Below are 17,675 nucleotides of genomic sequence, written 5' to 3'. Positions count from 1 at the left end.
CCATAAATTGTCCGAGCATTCAGTCACTGATGATGGAAAGGCTCAAATCATCTGCCTGTAAAACACACACAGATACGCAGACCTCAAGGATGCACATGCAGGCACAAATCACTGGTTGAACTGAGTATTTAAAAGCAACCTAAAATGTACACAACATGCATTTTTATATAGCTTTTAAAGTTTGGAGGCACTTTTTTGTCATTTGTTTGTTTAGCCTAGTACTTGACTGAATATGTGAGATGTCTGCAATTGCATGAATTTTATTGGTGCGTGAGTGTCCGTTTGTGAGGGAGACTTTGCCAGAGTTGCCTTGGCTATACAGGGGTGGAGCAGGGCAGCTAAAGGGCCTGAAAGGCTGCTTTTGTAGCTCGGGCTAGCTGAGGGCTCAGAGCGCACGCACAGGGCTTAGTCCCACCACGATACTGGGAGCAAAGCCTGGAAGAGAGCCTCTCTCTCTTTATCAAATACATACACACACATACTGTCACACACTCGCACATATGCACTCCACGTGGTCTGGCGCTGCTGACTTGTTAGCAAATTTGAGTAGAAATATTGGGCTGTTTTTGTGAAATGCTGATTTGTTGGAGTGATGTTACTCTTCTGGAATCAAAGGAGTCAGGGTGTTTGGCGCTGTAGTGGCGCAATCTCACTGTAAGCAAAGTGTTTTTGTTTAAGATACAAGTCTGATAATGTTGTGGCTAGGCTGGCATGCCTTTTGAGTTTGCTTTGCAGAAAGAGATGAGGATCATTTCTTGAGACACAGATGTTGTAGCACATGATGCTGCGTTTGAGTGTGAATGATCAGATCAGCTGTGTTCAGCCTGTCACACCTTCAGTCTGTCAGAATTTGTCAGTGTTAATTTGAACATGAAACAATCCCAGTGTTTGTTAAGGGGAACTGTACTTTAACCATTTATTGTGTTGTTCTACATACTCAGAGGGACTTACTGATATTTTCTCCCAGTTTTTTTTTATTACTGATCAATTACAAAAGATTTTCTAAGTTCAGCTTGTTGTAAGAGAGCATTGTTTACTATAGGCAGCAATGGTCAGTATCTTCAGCTTTTGGGTGCATGGGGACTTAAACGCCTGGGTGAAAGTTTACACACTCTAAAATGTTTGGTTTTTTTTTCAATGAAAATCTGTTAAAACTGAAACCAATGAGCGTACTACTATAATAAGATTGAGCCTGCACCAAAGCATTTATGATAAGCATGTGTTTGTGTGTTTGTACCAAATGTCTAACTATGCAAGTTTAAACACATTCACTCTTTTTCTTCCAGTCGGTGGGCGTGTGAACCAGGAACTGAAGTACACACGTCAGAAGATAGGTGAGGAGGCAATGTTTAACCCTCAGCTGATGATCCAGACGCCGCGGGAGGACGGAGCCAATGTTTTAACAGTGGACGCGTTATTGCAGCACCTGGAATCAGCCATCCGAGCCAGCAGAGTTCATGTTTACCTTTATAACAGGTGACTAAGTATTAAAATGACTACCTGTGGTTTGGTCTTCCTTCGTATCTGTTCCTATTTGCATTATATTTTGTTTTTCTGCTACACATATGTGACACTTATAATGTTCAGTATTAGTTGACACTGGTAACTTTTCTTTGTATTCATATTTTTTTTTGTTGTAGTATTGTATTGCAGTATTTATTCAGGTCTGCTTAATATTTGGTCCTTCCCATCTAGTATGTCCAGTCCACGCATGCTGTTTATACCTGTTTTTGGCATACAGTTATGTTTTCTAGAATTACTTCAAGGTGATGAAAGATTAAGCATTATTTTATTATCATTCTTTGATTAGCCTAGCCTGAAGGACTCAGTGTGTGATAGAAAACTGAACAGAAACTCTTTTGTTCTCCCCTCCAGACAATGGAAATTAGAACACTTATGCTACAAATCAGGAGAACTAGTCACAGAAAATCATTTGATTGATCAGGTAAGACACAAAAGTTTTTCGGTTTGATATTGTAAAGTTATTTTTATATGGACTTGTACTCCTTGGATCTTTGTTACTATTTTCTATTTTCACTTCCTGGTGTCAATTTTCATCAATCCTACTGTCTGTGTGCATGTGTCTGTTGAATCAGATCATAGAAAAGCTACACCCCTGCCTCATCATCACTCCTTTGGACTGTTTCTGGGAGGGAGCCAAGCTCCAGTCTGGAATGGTCTATCTCCCGTAAGTACAGAAAACTGCCTGTATTTTATGTGTTTGCACAATCACAACATGCCAACACAGCCTATAATAAGATTGACCTATCTCTTTCAAGCAGTCATATGGTCAGATGCAGTTTTTTCTTTTTATAACCAAATTGGGCACACATAAGGCTTTTCTCGCTGTGAGGTCAGTTGGCAAACTGACTAAAATGATGTTTAGGGACAGTAAGACCTTGAATGCTGGTTTTGGGATCAGTGTATGTTAACAATAACAGTATGTTCAGATTATTTTCAAGACAGAGAGTGAGGAGGAGGAGATCTGGATCTCTGAATCTTGTTTTTTACCCCTTTAGTAGAGGCTGCCCAAACATGGTCAACTCATCCAAACAGACACTACAGAGGAACAAGAGCGTGCGTGCATGTGTGTGAGTGTGTGTGTGTGTCCTGAACTCGTCCCCTCTGAAGGCTCTATTGTAGTGGTTGCTGGCATGCGTATCACTGGCGATAGTTTCTCTCCAGCCCTGGGCCTCACACCATTGTCTGGGCCTTCTGTTGCTAATGGCCTGCTGCTACAGTAATACTCAGCAGACCCTTACCTCTGCATGTGTGTGCGCATGCACATGTGTGCAAATAAGTGTGTGCCATCGCCAGCCGTGCATACATGGGTTTTGTCAATGTGTTAAAGTCTATGAGCAGGAATCTTCTACATATGAAAATGTGTGTGTATGCGCACATGTGTGTGTGTGTGTGTGTTGGCCTTTGGTCTCAGATGGTAAATAAGGTTTTTACTATGTTCTGGTTGGGAGGCTGGGAATAATAACCCAAGCCTGGTTAAGCACATACAATGTAGTCTGAAAGACAGAGAGAGAGAGATTCAGAGAGAGACTGGAATGTGCAAGGCATAGAGAGCATAGAGGGACAAGGACTGGTTGGAGCAGGAATTCAACACTCTGCCATTGCATGATGGGAATTGGTCTCCATTTATTGTTTTCTGTCACCTAGCAAGAAATAGATTTTTCTACTCCTTCTTGTTATTTTATGTAGTGTATCTCACAGGCATAAAGCTAATATTAGTGTCAGTTAAACTTTGGAGACACTTGCAGCAAGACAACCCAACATAAACTTTTGACTAACTCCCTATACAATGTTTGTGAATTTTAATGACTGATGCCTATACTTTTCTGAGTTGTATTATTTCTTATTTTATTTCATGCTCAAAGTTGCATCACATTTTTACATTTTCATGTATGTTATTATTATTCATGTCAACAAATGTCTAGAGCTAGCAAGAGCTAACAATATTTTCTAGTTTTTAATCAGTTGAGGAATTAAACAAGCCAATACAAATCCATTTGTGGATAAACCAGTAAAACTGTGAATTCTACTCAAATATGTTTGCAATCATAGAAAATGTGCAGCTTATTTTTGTAGTTTTGACCATAATGTTTGCCATAATACTGTACTCAGATACTAAAGTACTATACTAAAGTGATTGACAGATTGCAAACAAGCCAAAACGTTAAGACATTATCTAGACCAGTGGATCCTAACCTGAGGGCTGAGGACCCCCCCCCCCCCCCCCCCCCCCCCCCATAGAGGTCATTGGATTGATCTAAGGGGTCGCAAGATGATAGGACAGGATAGGACAACAGAAACAAGACACGGTCAAAACTTAATATATGACTGTGCATGGTCAATGTGCAAAATTGTGGCCAGTTTGTTACAGTGATAGTCAGTGGTAGTGTCTGTAATGTGAATTCCTGGATATCTGCAATTTTCTGTAGTGGTCCCAGTAATATTTGTTGTAGTGTTATGAAGTAGCCTATCACATGACATGGTTAAGCTATGTTTTGAGTCAGAAGACAACGTTATAAATACAGTTGTAAGAACAATACTTTCCACTCCTACTTTGGGGTGTTTGATTTGAAATAATTTATGTTCGTTCAATTATATCTATTGTAATTAACTGTTACCTCCCCCAGCTCTTTCATATGCCTATGTCTCATTTTCTAAGACTCATTTTGTGTTGAGTGTTTTGTCAGAGTGATTGCTATTTGAGGTGCTTTAACTGTGTGCTGTTCCCTCTGCCTGTTGGTGTATGTAGAGCTGCTTTCTCTCCTACTCTATGTTGGACTGTTACAGTGTGTAACCAGATTTTTGATATGATTCTGTGCCTAGCGTGCGATATCTTAGGATTTCAAGCTATGATTGTATAATTCCGGGTGTTGTTGCACCAAAATTGTTAGCTTCTCATTGTCGAGATCACCCATGTTTTCTCCTTGTGTGAGGGAGCTACATTGCATCCGGTTGTAAATTCATTGCGGATAATGACAAAAAGTTTAAAATATTTTAAAATTTCACAGCAATATTTTTTACTATTGCCAGTATTTTCTGCCAGCCTCACCTAATTTTACCGCCTAGTTCCACTAAAATGATATCTGGTTTGCTGCTGACCGTTTGCCTGAATCCATGTTAACAGCATTAATTGGGGTGCTTTAATTGGGTGCTGTCCCTCGCGCTTTTTGGTGTATGGAGAGCTGTTTTCTCTTTTACTCTTCTCTATGCTGGACTGTTGCAGTTCGTAACCAGATGTTTGATTTGATTCCACTCTAAGCATGCGATAAATTTGGAATGAGCTGCAGTTAGTGGGTGGAGGCGCTGTAGACGAGGATGTAATACAATAGTGTTCATGCCGATTAATTTTGAGAAAGCAACGACTAATGGGGAAACTCCAATACGTCACTGGCCAACCAATGGTGCAACTTTATCAATTAGCTACTCACTCACTCAGTCAGTCATGGACAGACATGTTTGTAGCGCTGGCCATTCTGTTGTGGATAATTTTTTTCTTCAACATTCCTCAAAACTTTGCTTTATTTATTGTAAATGTCTATATTATATCTCCTCAAGCCTCTAAAAGTTATTAAAATGTTTCAAAAAGCCCTCTTTCAAAATGTACAAAACTGACACCCAAGTTTTGTTAAAAAAAAAGAATTTCCCATTTCATACTGTCAATACAAACAAAAGTGCCCAGGGACATGAACAGCACTTCAAAGCACATTATCAGAGTAACTCCTGTTCACATACTCTTTTACTCTTTACATTCACAGAGGTCTCAGAGACCCTTTGCAATGGACCAATTTGGACCCTAAAAATTTCCTTGGGGACTTCCATGTGGATGGCTTTGAGGAAATGTTGGAGAAGGCAGACGTCGGACACGGCTACATGGATAGACCCTGTCTGAACCCTGCAGACCCCGACTGCCCCCTCACTGCGCCAAACAAGAACTCAACAAAGGTAGACTCAAGCGTTTGACTGTATGTGTACACATGCAACAATTATATGTTTTGGTAACACATCAAGTCTCAAGATTGAGCCTAGCTGCTGACAGCTATTTTCTCGCCTGTTGCTTTTATTGCACCAGCCATTCAACGTGGCGCGGGCCCTGACTGGCGGCTGCCATGGTCTGTCCAGGAAGTACATGCACTGGCAGGAGGAACTGATCGTAGGAGGGACCACCAAGAACGGCAGTGGACCCCTGCTCAGGTAACATACCCACACTTACACATACACACCCTCATAAACACTGCTGTGATCACTGCAGCACTTATTCTGGAAAGAGCGTGTGTGTGTTTTTTGTTCTTTTATACTCTCCGAAACGGTGCGTGTATGCGTGCGTGTGCGCTGTGTGCTGTAAATCTTGCAGTCATTAGCAGATTCCAGTGAAATCTTAGAGCTCCAGCTGTTCCTGCTCAGCTCTGGCTGCTCTGCTTGGACACTACCCATTCATACACACACACACACACACACACACACGTGCACAGAGTGATCTATTGCCTGGCTAGTTTGTCCAAATGTACAGCGATTTGAGGTACATGGATTTAATTCCAGCGCAAGCACCAAGACAAAGTTTATAGATTATGTGGTATACTTAAAGACCTATACACTGATTTGTGTGCAGTGTATAGGTTTTAATGCCCTTCATAACAGAACACATTACACCCATTGAATTAGTGTATTGCACATTTTTATATAAATATAAAATATACACAAGAATTGAAAGCATGCACATTTTATTAAGCAATAAGTAGATTCCTTTAACAGGGAAAGGCTACTCAAATTATCCAACATTTTGCTAATGGACCACTTATTTTAATGTTAAATTGCAGTTTGGATGGTGCGTGCACATGCATGAACACACAAAGGCAACCCCCCACACACACACACATTCACACACATACTGCTCACAGAGTACAGTGGGGTGCGTTGTTTGTTTTGTGGTTGTGTTTTTTTCCTGGCAAGGTTGGGTCATTAGGGTGTCTGTGCGTGCCTGCCTGCCTGTGTGTGTGTGTGTGTGTGTGTGTGTGTGTGTGTGTGTGTGTGTGTGTGTGTGTGTGTGTGTGTGTGTGTGTGTGTGTGTGTGTGTGTGTGTGTGTGTGTGTGTGTGTGTGTGTGTGTGTGTGTGTGTGTGTGTGTGTGTGTGTGTGTGTGTGTGTGTGTGGTTTAGCTGTGATGTCCATTGGGCTGTTAGTGCTGGCACTCAGTTTCTACATCTTGTTTACTAACTGCCACCATTACCATGATTATCACCACATTACAGAGATCACATTCATAAACAGAAAAGCTAGCGAATGTCCACTCCTTTGCTTCTAAAAAGTAAAAGTTGATGATTTGAAATACATAAACTTGCTGTTCTTAAATTGTACACCAGTCCAAAGTCATTTATTAATGATTAATTAGTTGTATTGCTTTATTACCTTCCTAATATTTACACCAGGACTGTATATTCCTCATTACACTGGATTGACACTGGACCATGGCGAAGAGTGCAGGCCTTAATTTGTCAGAACATGATCTGGAACCTCACAGATTTGGACCAGATACTTATTTTATAGGATCTGGCACTGCTTTTTACTACTATCAGACATGGTCAATAAATTTACCGACATATTAATCCATAGTGTGATTCCACTTTGTGTGTAATTTGTAGTAAAGACCAGATGGGATAAGGGCCTATATATCTGTGGCATGTTGTTTTGCGCTGCCATCATCCATATGGGGCACACTGGTTGGAAAGCAAGGTCACAACCCGCTGTTTCAAATCATTCCATTGTCATTGCTAGGAACATTAGCAATGATGACATGTACATGCTAAGTACATGACCAGCAGGAGGACCAGAGTAGGTGAAAACTTAAGAGTGGGCAGTATGTTTGTATAGGGCTGCATCAGGTCAATTAGCAGGGAAATGGAAGTGCTGTACAGTATGTGTTAAGTTGTTTAGTTTTTGGTGTCTACATTAATGCTGAAATAATCATGGAAGTCACTTATCGAGCAAAAATGCCAAAAAGAATTACTTGTTTCAGCTTCTCAAATGTAATTATTTGCTATTTTTTCTGTTTTTTAAAAATGTTATTTTAAATTGAATAATTTTGGGGTTTGGACTGTTGGTATGACAAAACAAGCAATTCAAAGACATTTTGAAAATTGTGGTTTTTGACTATTTTCTTATATTTAAAAGTCGATCACTTAATCACAAAAGAAATCAACAGGTTAATGAAATGAAAAATGAAAACTACCATCATTTGTAGTAGTTATTCTTATGTTATTCTTTCACAAACTGCAGTTAAACAAGGAGTTGTTTGTGATAAAATAAGTCTGATGGCTGTGGGCATCTGTACTCTTGACTCTTAGTCATATCAATTTTAACAATATTCTGCTTATACAGCAGGTGTGTTCAACACACCATTGTTTATGATGGCTGTTATCCAGTGTGCTCCAGTTGCTGCTGTTTTGAGTTGTTTTTTTTTTTTCTCTCTTCCCTTACTGTTGGATTTAACACCCTCTCTTGTGTGGGACCTCCTGATTTGCAAATGCAGGTTGCGGGTTTTTTTGGCCTCCGGGTGTTGATGGGTTTTGAGGATAACTCCATCTTTTCTGCTTCTCTCGTCTCCCTGTTGGTCTATTGCTCCTGATGGACCTGGTTTCCACAGTCTGGATAGCCAAAAGTGTTCAGCGATTGCTCAAGATACTTATTAGTATTTGCACTCCCTCTGTGGACAGAGTTCTAATAACCCAAAGATTTTTATGATAGTGAGTTGTGGGAATCAAACAAAAAATACTGATTGTTGTTTCATGTACTTTTCAGAATCCAAGTTTCAACCCCCTTTGATGTTATTTGGACCGTCAAAAAAACCCACTCATTGTCGTGTAGATCTTCCCATGTAAACTTGATGTCGTCAGTGAAGGCTTTGCACCTCATTGACCCCCTTCTTTTTGTTCCTCTTTCATCCTTTCAACCCCCCCCCCCCTCATACTCTTGCCACCCTTCCTCCCTCCTTCCCTCCTTACAGTGCCCAGGCCTTACAGACCATGTTCCAACTGATGACTCCCAAGCAGATGTTTGAGCACTTTCGGGGCTATGAGGAGGTTTCCCACATCAACTGGAATGAAGAAAAGGCTGCAGCTATACTGGAAGCCTGGCAGAGGAGATACTCTGAGGTAAGGGCCAAAGCACTCAGAAATTAGAGAGAGAGAGAGATCCAGAAAAGAGAGCAAGGAAAAAGAAAAGGTAATAGAAATCTACCCTAAATCCTCAACAACCACATTGTAAATCACCAGCCGGATACAGGTGAACATGGAAAGGCCCCATCCAAAGCCTGGGCCCCTGATAGATACTAGAACCACAGTTGGTGTGTGGTAAAGGGCTGAAGCTTTCCTCTCACTGCTCTGTAGAGAAGAGCAATAGAGCAACAGGGTGAGCATGTCTGGAATACATTAAGGGAGTGCTGAATCTCTCTCTCTCTCTCTCTCTCTCTCTCTCTCTCTCTCTCTCTCTCTCTCTCTCTCTCTCTCTAACTTACATGCAAACACACATGCAAACACATTCAGAAGTTCACACACAATCGCTTTCCCAGCTGTGGCCCCATTGGTGGCTCATGTGTGACATCATCTGGTCTTTGTTTTGGGGCCCCCAACCTCTGTTCGACATGGTGTGTGTGTATGTGTGTGTGTGTGTGTGTGTGTGTGTGTGTGTGTGTGTGTGTGTGTGTGTGTGTGTGTGTGTGTGTGTGTGTGTGTGTGTGTGTGTGTGTGTGTGTGTGTGTGTGTGTGTGTGTGTGTGTGTGTGTGTATACAAGTGCATGTGTGTTCGCCATTCATTTTGGGGCCCAGTGTTCAGTGATAGAAAAGAGGTGCGATCATTTATTCGTATACAGTGTTTTATCAATGGCAATATAAAAGTTGCAAGAGATAACAAGTAATGCCATATACTGTGTGTGTGTATTACAGTATGCACAATAAGGCGTGCCTGCAAGAATAGTATGTGCATGCATGTCGGTATGTGGCTGACACATGTACGAGTTCACACGTGGGTGCAAGTGTGTGTGTGATCTAGTGCGTGTTTCCTAATGTGTGTCAGCCAGCATTGCTCCCCACTGAGCAGTAACTGCAGTTCAATGTTGAAGCCATCTGTCTGCCCTGAGATAGTGAGAGAAGGAGAGGATGGGTCATGGTACTGTCTGCAGATTCTCTAAATATCTCTTACAACAAAGGCAGTGTTCATCATTCAGCACAGCAATTTTTTTTCGGGGAGATTCTGTACCTAGAGACATACATGTTGTTTATCAAACAGGCTGGATAACAGACTAGATGTACAGTCTGTCTGTCATCGTAGGTGCAACTTGTATTAAATCAGTGAAATGCACCTCTTTTTTTTAAACAGTTCTCTTAGAAAGAACAGGAGAGCTCACTATAAATGAGCACAATATCTGACCATTTAAAAAGGGAGGTTATAGCTAAGCAGTCATTAAACTTGAACTTGAACTTGAAGATTTAATGAGCTCCTTCTGCATGTCTTCTTATGAAATGTACATTTTTGTGGTTTGTGTTTTTAATGATTGCAAGAAACCTGAACAGGACTGCTTGCTTTTATTTCATTAATTCATTTCAATATAGATTTTCCCTCTTCTAGAGTAATTTTTAACATTGCTTGCTCTCTCTCCCTGTCTCCTTTTCCAGGCGGTGCTGCAGAGTGTGGCAGCAAATTCGTCTCAGAAGGTCTTGTCTTTCACCACCACTACTCTGGAAGATATTCTCAAGTCTTTCTCTGACGTTAGTGTCATCCGTGTGGCCAGTGGTTACCTGCTGATGGTGAGAACAGAACCAGACCTTAAGAGAGGAGAGGGGTTTTCGATGTGTTCCAACACATAAAGATTGAGTAATTAATGAATTATTTGTTTGCTGTTTGTCCCCAGCTGGCCTATGCGTGTCTCACTATGCTGCGGTGGGACTGTGCCAAGTCTCAGGGGGCTGTGGGGCTGGCGGGTGTCCTGCTGGTGACACTGTCTGTAGCAGCTGGCTTGGGCCTCTGCTCTCTCCTTGGCATCTCCTTCAATGCCGCCACTACGCAGGTGACTCACACACATGCAACTGGACAGAAATAATCAAGATAATTTAACTGATTCACACTCAAAAAACACATAAAATCAGACAGTATATTGTGTATAAGCTGTGCTGTATGGTTTTACGTTATATTTTAAGCCATTCTCTATATTAATATAACAACTCAAGATTCTGCACAATTTCCAAAAAGTACACACCACACTTTACATGCTCCTAATGTAGAACTCAAATCACAAATCAGTTGTTCTCGCTGTATCTCTTGTTGTGGCTCATTAAGTGTGTGTGCTGCAGGTGTTACCATTCTTGGCTCTGGGTGTTGGAGTGGATGATGTCTTCCTCCTCGCTCATGCCTTCAGTGAGACTGGACAGAACAAGAGGATCCCATTCGAGGTGAAGCAAACATCCAAACTCTCATCCACTCCTATTCACCTTCTGCTGCGTTATCTCCTCAATTGAGGAATGTGTGAAAGCCTGTCTGTGCCTGTGATGTAGCATCAAGCAAGCCATGTACCACACACTCAGTCCGCTTATCTAAGCAATACTCCATGTTAAATGTTTTCCTATTTCAGAGGAGAATTGGGAGCCATTCTTTTTTCATATTTTCCATAGTCTTCAAAGATTTTGCTGTGGATTTTTTTAGTAGTTTTCTTTTATTCTCAAGATAAATGTATAATTTTACCAAAACAATATGATATTCAGAATATTATGAATTAAGTCGGCTTTACTGGAGTCACTAGAGTGAATACATGCTCATGAGTGTTCCTGAAAAGCATGTAGAACATGTATTGTGTAATCTGATTCAATGAAAGGGAGTTTGCAAGTGTAGATTGTGAATTGCCCCCCTGACAGTAGTCTCTAGCAAGAACATCTTCCACACAAGCAGATCAAGGCACATGTATATTTAAACACAACAAAAAGGGAAAAAAGATAGATATTGAAGTTTCCTTTATTTTGCATGTGTATATTTCTGCAACCTAGTTTATGAATGTATGTGTGGGTTTTGTAGAGCGGGGTCACTTTTCATCTCCAGAGGGGGGAAAACACAGGCATGTATTTGCTTGTTTTTGTTTTCCCCTGCTTCCCTCCCCTCCTTACCCTTGTTTCTGTGCCTCCCTCATCCCCCAGCTTCCTTTGTGTGGCTGAGATGGAAACTAAACAGAGCTGAACCTGATCTCTCCTGTCTGGCACACACAAACACACACATATACACACACAGATACAAACATGCACACGCCTGCAGACACTCTCTGTGTGGTCCTGCACGTCCTCAAATCTTCACACAGTTGCTGCCAAACCCTCCGGGGCTGTGTGTATGCTTATCATTTTTCTGTTTTTGTGTATTTTACTAGAAGAAATAGCAGAAAATAGTTGTTCAGCAGCCATGATTTTACTACAAAACCGATTTGTTTTGAGAGACAGCAGGTCATTATGTCCTTTCTTTTCTTTCAATTTTTTTTTCTTCGTTCTTCAAACAGAAGTAGACAGGCCCCGGTGGATTATCTAAAAGCACTTCAGGGCTTCAAGAATTGTTGCAATCAATGTCATTCATATCAGAATTATGATAATTGTACATAATCTGAAGTATTACACATTTGCCTTTGGCTACCGTCTGATCAAAAGAGTTGAGTTTCATTGCTTTTCCTTTCATCTGCCTCTTGTCTCTCTCAGGATCGTACAGGCGAGTGTCTGAAGAGGACGGGAGCCAGCGTGGCTCTCACCTCCATCAGTAACGTCACAGCATTCTTCATGGCAGCCCTCATCCCCATCCCAGCGCTCAGAGCTTTTTCTCTACAGGTATGCCCAGTAGTGTGTGTGTGTGTGTGTGTGTGTGTGTGTGTGTGTGTGTGTGTGTGTGTGTGTGTGTGTGTGTGTGTGTGTGTGTGTGTGTGTGTGTGTGTGTGTGTGTGTGTGTGTGTGTGTGTGTGTGTGTGTGTGTGTGTGTGTGAGAAAGTGTTCAGTCATGTGGGGCCTCTCTCTACCTCACACTAATAGTCCTGTTTCAGTCCACATTGGCTCCAGATTTTGTCCAGACCGTTGTTTTATTGATTTCATTCATCAAACTGAAAGTGTGTGTGTGTACGGGGAGGAGTGTGTGTTTTGTTAAATTCATACAGCCCTCTCCCTCCCTCTTTGAGGCTGTTTAGTGGTGGGCCCGGTGTCTGTCCAGATTGTGGCTGAAGACATGTAACTGAATCCCTCTGTGTGTGTGTGTGTGTGTGTGTGTGTGTGTGTGTGTGTGTGTGTGTGTGTGTGTGTGTGTCCTAGTCCTTGTGCGTATTATGTGAATGTGGAGTTGTAGTGTCTGTGTGGGAGGTTTGAAAAGCAATGGTGTAGCGGTTTCTGTGTGTGTGTGTGTCTGTAAAGGTGGGGGGATCCAGTGGGGAGCTCTGACTTCTCTAACATCTGTCAGTAATTATAGACGTCATCAGAACAGTGAAAACTGGGACAGAAAGAACCGTCTGTCACTATAGCAAACTGCCTTCACTAATCACTGAATGGTTAATTCATACAAACACTCATTGAAACACAGGGATACATATTGGAAAGAAAAAATATGAGATACTGTAAATATAAACAGTAAAGGTTGTACAAAATGGGTTCAACTGACATAGCACCAGCAATCATTTTGTCCACAGCTGCTTTGTGAGAAGGGCTGCTGTTACAATATTGCATACACAGATTGCTGTCGTGCTGCAGCTATTAGAAAACATGCTATATGCTCCTGACTGTCAAAGTCTTTGAATCCAAAAAGATTCCACAAAGCAGACTGTAACTCTTGTTTGAGTCAAATGATCAGAACTGCCATTGGGTGAATTTATTTAATCTTCCTCACCACCACCAACAAGGTTTACTTGATCCTCCTAACCTTTCTCTTAAAACATGCTATGCCGTTTTCTCTCACATTTTTTGTCTAATGCACAGTTAATCATGTGGTGTAACACTGTCTTGTCATTTGTTGATACAGCTTAGGGATAAATTAGGTGTAGATGTAAAGGCATTAGCCTGAAGAAGTGGGCAGCAATTTGCCCCTCCCTAATTACCGCTTAGGTGCTATTGAGCAAGATAGCGTTGCAGTTTGAAGCAAAGTTATGATTTAAAAATGAGTAATTGTGTAAGTCTGTTTCAAAGTCTTTCTTTTTCAGTTTGCTCTTCTTGAGAAAACATTGAAAGCTTGTGATATGTATCAGCTACCAGCACTTACAAGATAAAAATGAATACAATTGAATAACTTAAATATGTTAAGTGAGAATGGAAAGTATAATTAATACTGTGTGTATATGCAGCTACTGGTAGATAGTGCTATAAGTACTGTATATATTGTATCATGTTTAATGTAGTTGAGCAAATAATGATCCCTCTCTCTCCCTTTCCCTCACACACCCATACATACACACACACACACACACACACACACACACATGCACACACACACACACACACACACACACACACACACACACACACACACACACATGAGTGAGGCAAGATATCGCCACAGTGCGTACAATATTAGCATGTGTGGATAGATGGCTTTAGTACAGCTAGTCTGTCAAACATGATCCATTTACCCCATGGGTCTAATCCATGGAGCCTGATTTTATGCACACACATACTGGCACTCACACACACACATGCACATAGCATGCATTCTTTACACTTGTGGTTTTGTGAGTGGTGGAGGGCAGAACACACATGGAACACACAAATACATGCCAGAAACGCAACCACTGTTACTGCCCTTTAGCCTAGTATCAATGCTGAGATGTGTGTGTGTGTGCGTGTCTCTTTATCAGCATTAAACACTTCCTGTCATCGACTCCTCCAAGGATTCATCTCTCTCTCTCTCTCTCTCTCTCTCTCTCTCTCTCCCCGTCATTCTTTATATCGCTCTTTCGTTCGCTTCCTTCCATCAGTATGAACAAAAAAACAGGAATCTTGTCCAGATAACAACACGAAAACACACACAGGAACACACACATTCATGCGTGGAAGACAGATGTGATGATAAATCTTCCCACTCTGGGGTCAGCTAGCGGTCGAAATATATGTGTGTGTGTGTGTGTGTGTGTGTGGATTCATACTGAATCTGTCTGGACGTTAGTGGGCCAGTTGATAATGAATTGTTCTTCTACTCTGTCACTTTTTGTCTCTCACATTATTTCTCTCTGTTGTTGACTGAATAGTGAGCTGAGGAATGAGGGAGAGCGAGGATGTGTGTGTGTGTCTGGTTGGTGTCAAGGTGTGGTTTAAGTAAGAGGCTGTAGAGTTTTCTAAACTGGCAGTAGATATGTATGTGTGTGTGTGCATTTTTTGGTGTGATTGTGTAGGGGTTGTGTGTTGTCTGTACAGCCGCAGCGCCTGCTCATCACCTCAGGCCCCGCGGGCCTCCAGCTCCTTGGGTGGTCTGGCACACACACGGGATTGTGTGTATGCGTGAGTGTCTGTGCATGACTCTGTGTGTGTGTGTGTGTGTGTCAGTGTAGTGGTCTGGCAACTACGCAAGATCCAGATTGTACTCTGGGCAGGGCCCCAACCTAACCCCAACCCCCATCCTCTGCTCCAGTGCACCACCTTCAAATACTTAACCACAACACTGTACTGGCTTCTATTACACACACACACACACACACACACACACACACACACACACACACACACACACACACACACACACACACACACACACACACACACACACACACACACACACACACACACACACACACACACACACACACTGCTTTTCTCTGCACACTCAGTGTTTTAGTCTTGAAAGGAACTGAACATGTGTTGAAAGGCAGTTTTTCCCTGACGCCAGCTTATTCAGATTGTGTTATTTTAAGGCATATTTAAGCCTTCCCGGCAGGGCTGCAACTTGCGATTATTTTCATTATCGATTAATCTGTTGATCATTTTCTTGATTAATAAATTAGTTATTGGGTCCATAAAATGTTAGAAAATAGTGAAAGATGCTGATCACTGTTTCCCGAAGGCCACAGTGACTTTCTCAAATGTCTTTAGTCCACAACCCAAAGATATACAGATTACTGCCATAGAGGACTAAAAAAAACAGAAATGATTTACATTTCAGAAGCTGAAATCTGAGAATTTAGACATTTCTGATAAAAAATGTCTCAAAAGATTAATTGATTATCAAAATAGCTGGCAATTAATTTAATAGTTGACAACTAATCACTGTTGCAACTCTACTTCCCATTATTTGTGTTATGAGACTATAATTCTTTGAGGTCGTACAACAAATGTTTTTCTTTGAGAATTGGACCTTGTTCAAGATGCAGTATTATATGCAGTATTCCTCAATATTTCACATAACCCTTGTTTTTTTTTCACCACATGATTTCAGATTTTGTCTGGGACAAAATTGTATTTTGATTTTATGATCTTCATCTTTAAAGCCATTCATGCGCAAGTTGCTTTTGGACCTTTCCATACAGTTTACAACCCAATCTGTCTCCTCCATCACTTTTTTGCTGTCAACAACTCATCAAACATGGGTTGAAAGACTTTTGACATATGATAACATTAAGCTGTCTTTGTTTTTGGCAGGCTGCAGTGGTGGTGGTGTTTAACTTTGCCATGGTGCTGCTCATCTTCCCTGCCATCCTCAGCATGGACCTCTACAGACGAGAAGACAGACGTTTCGACATTTTTTGTTGCTTCTACAGGTGTGAACACACAGAGACGATATGCACAAGTTTTTCCATTTCCGATGAAGATTACTTCTTTCCTGTTTTTTGTTAATTAATTCCTGTGTTCTTCTGATCTCCTATCCTATATCCTAACCTCACCTTATTATAACTCAGTCATAATCTAATTACTGCTTAAGATGTCTTTTTCTGTCTGGCTGCCTGGTTGTTTGACTGACTGTATGTCTATCACCATCCTTATTAAACTTTGCCAGTCTACCTGCTAGTCGGGGCATGCTTGTTGGCAGAGCAGCCATACAGATGTGCACACACACTATTAAATTCCCTTGTTGGGTCTTTATACTCCCCGCTGTTGACAAAGAGAAGATTCACAATATTCAGATTCAGTGTGAGAAAAACTAATACATACCAAGTTCACAAAATCTGATGATGTGTGTTAAAATGTCCCCTCTTAAGCCGGGCTCAGACTACAGGAGTTTTGGGCTAATTTATACTCAAATCACCACTACTGACAATTGGAGTAGAAATCTGGTCTGGGACCTTGGTCGGCACTGATGTTAGGCCCAGATTATCTGGTAATGTGATGGGTTTAGAGATCCAATCTTGAACCTCCAGAAGTGCTTGCAGACTCATTGGAGTCGCCCCGATAATTTCAAACAAGTTTGACTTTTTGGGGTTTAAAAGATAGGATGATTAAGTCACTGCTTTTTGCGTACAGTAGCCAATGACAGAGAACTGACGATGCCCTTGAGCCTAATGTTAGATAGTATACTACTGTTGACAGATATTAAAACTGACAGTTTAAAATATCACCTCCAGTTCTCACTGAAGAACAGACATCCCATGTCTCCCCAACCATTTTTTTTATCCACACTCGTTTAGCCTCCTGCTGTTGTTTTGTTCTCAGTGCAAAGCATTCTGTTTACATCTGCTTCCCCATGAGATCAAATAAGATATATTCAAATCTTGTAGTGTGTGCATGTTTGAGATTAGAGTGAAGAACATCTGTGAATTTTATCCTTGTGTGCGTGATATAACTCAATTTCAAAATCAGTTCGAATTTCCGTAAATAAGGTCTGACATTTTTCACTGTCTCTCTCTCTGTCTAGCCCATGTGCCAATCGTGTGATTCAGATTGAGCCTCAGGCGTACCTGGATGGGGCAGACGGGAGTCGCTACAGCCCTCCCCCATCCTACCGCACCCCACCTCCCTCATATCGCACACCTCCCCCAAGCTACAGCAGCCCCCCTCCCTCCTACAGCAGCCATGGCTTTGCCCAGCAGACCCAGATTACCATGCAGTCCACTGTGCAGCTCAGGACAGAGTACGATCCCCGCACACAGGCTTTCTACACCACAGCCGAGCCCAGATCCCAGATTTCCGTGCAGCCCATCAACCCAGCACCAGCCAGGAATAACCCAAACAATGACTATTACAG

General features: G+C 41.6%; 1 protein-coding gene across 1 annotated transcript in view; it reads left to right on the top strand.

The window, feature by feature from the left end:
* The window catches only part of ptch1 (patched 1), a 51,654-nt gene that overhangs the window by 15,446 nt on the left and 18,533 nt on the right, over positions 1-17,675 (top strand). The window contains exons 3-14 of the mRNA XM_062417161.1: positions 1,287-1,476; positions 1,876-1,945; positions 2,097-2,188; positions 5,277-5,463; positions 5,591-5,712; positions 8,518-8,665; positions 10,184-10,315; positions 10,420-10,575; positions 10,859-10,957; positions 12,236-12,361; positions 16,136-16,254; positions 17,346-17,667. Of these exons, the coding sequence (XP_062273145.1) occupies positions 1,287-1,476; positions 1,876-1,945; positions 2,097-2,188; positions 5,277-5,463; positions 5,591-5,712; positions 8,518-8,665; positions 10,184-10,315; positions 10,420-10,575; positions 10,859-10,957; positions 12,236-12,361; positions 16,136-16,254; positions 17,346-17,667 (1,763 nt within the window). The remainder of the gene's footprint in view (positions 1-1,286; positions 1,477-1,875; positions 1,946-2,096; positions 2,189-5,276; positions 5,464-5,590; positions 5,713-8,517; positions 8,666-10,183; positions 10,316-10,419; positions 10,576-10,858; positions 10,958-12,235; positions 12,362-16,135; positions 16,255-17,345; positions 17,668-17,675) is intronic.

Source organism: Scomber scombrus, chromosome 4 (assembly GCF_963691925.1).
Source record: "Scomber scombrus chromosome 4, fScoSco1.1, whole genome shotgun sequence".
NCBI classification, from domain to species: domain Eukaryota; kingdom Metazoa; phylum Chordata; class Actinopteri; order Scombriformes; family Scombridae; genus Scomber; species Scomber scombrus.
This window is presented reverse-complemented; position numbering and strand designations above follow the sequence as displayed.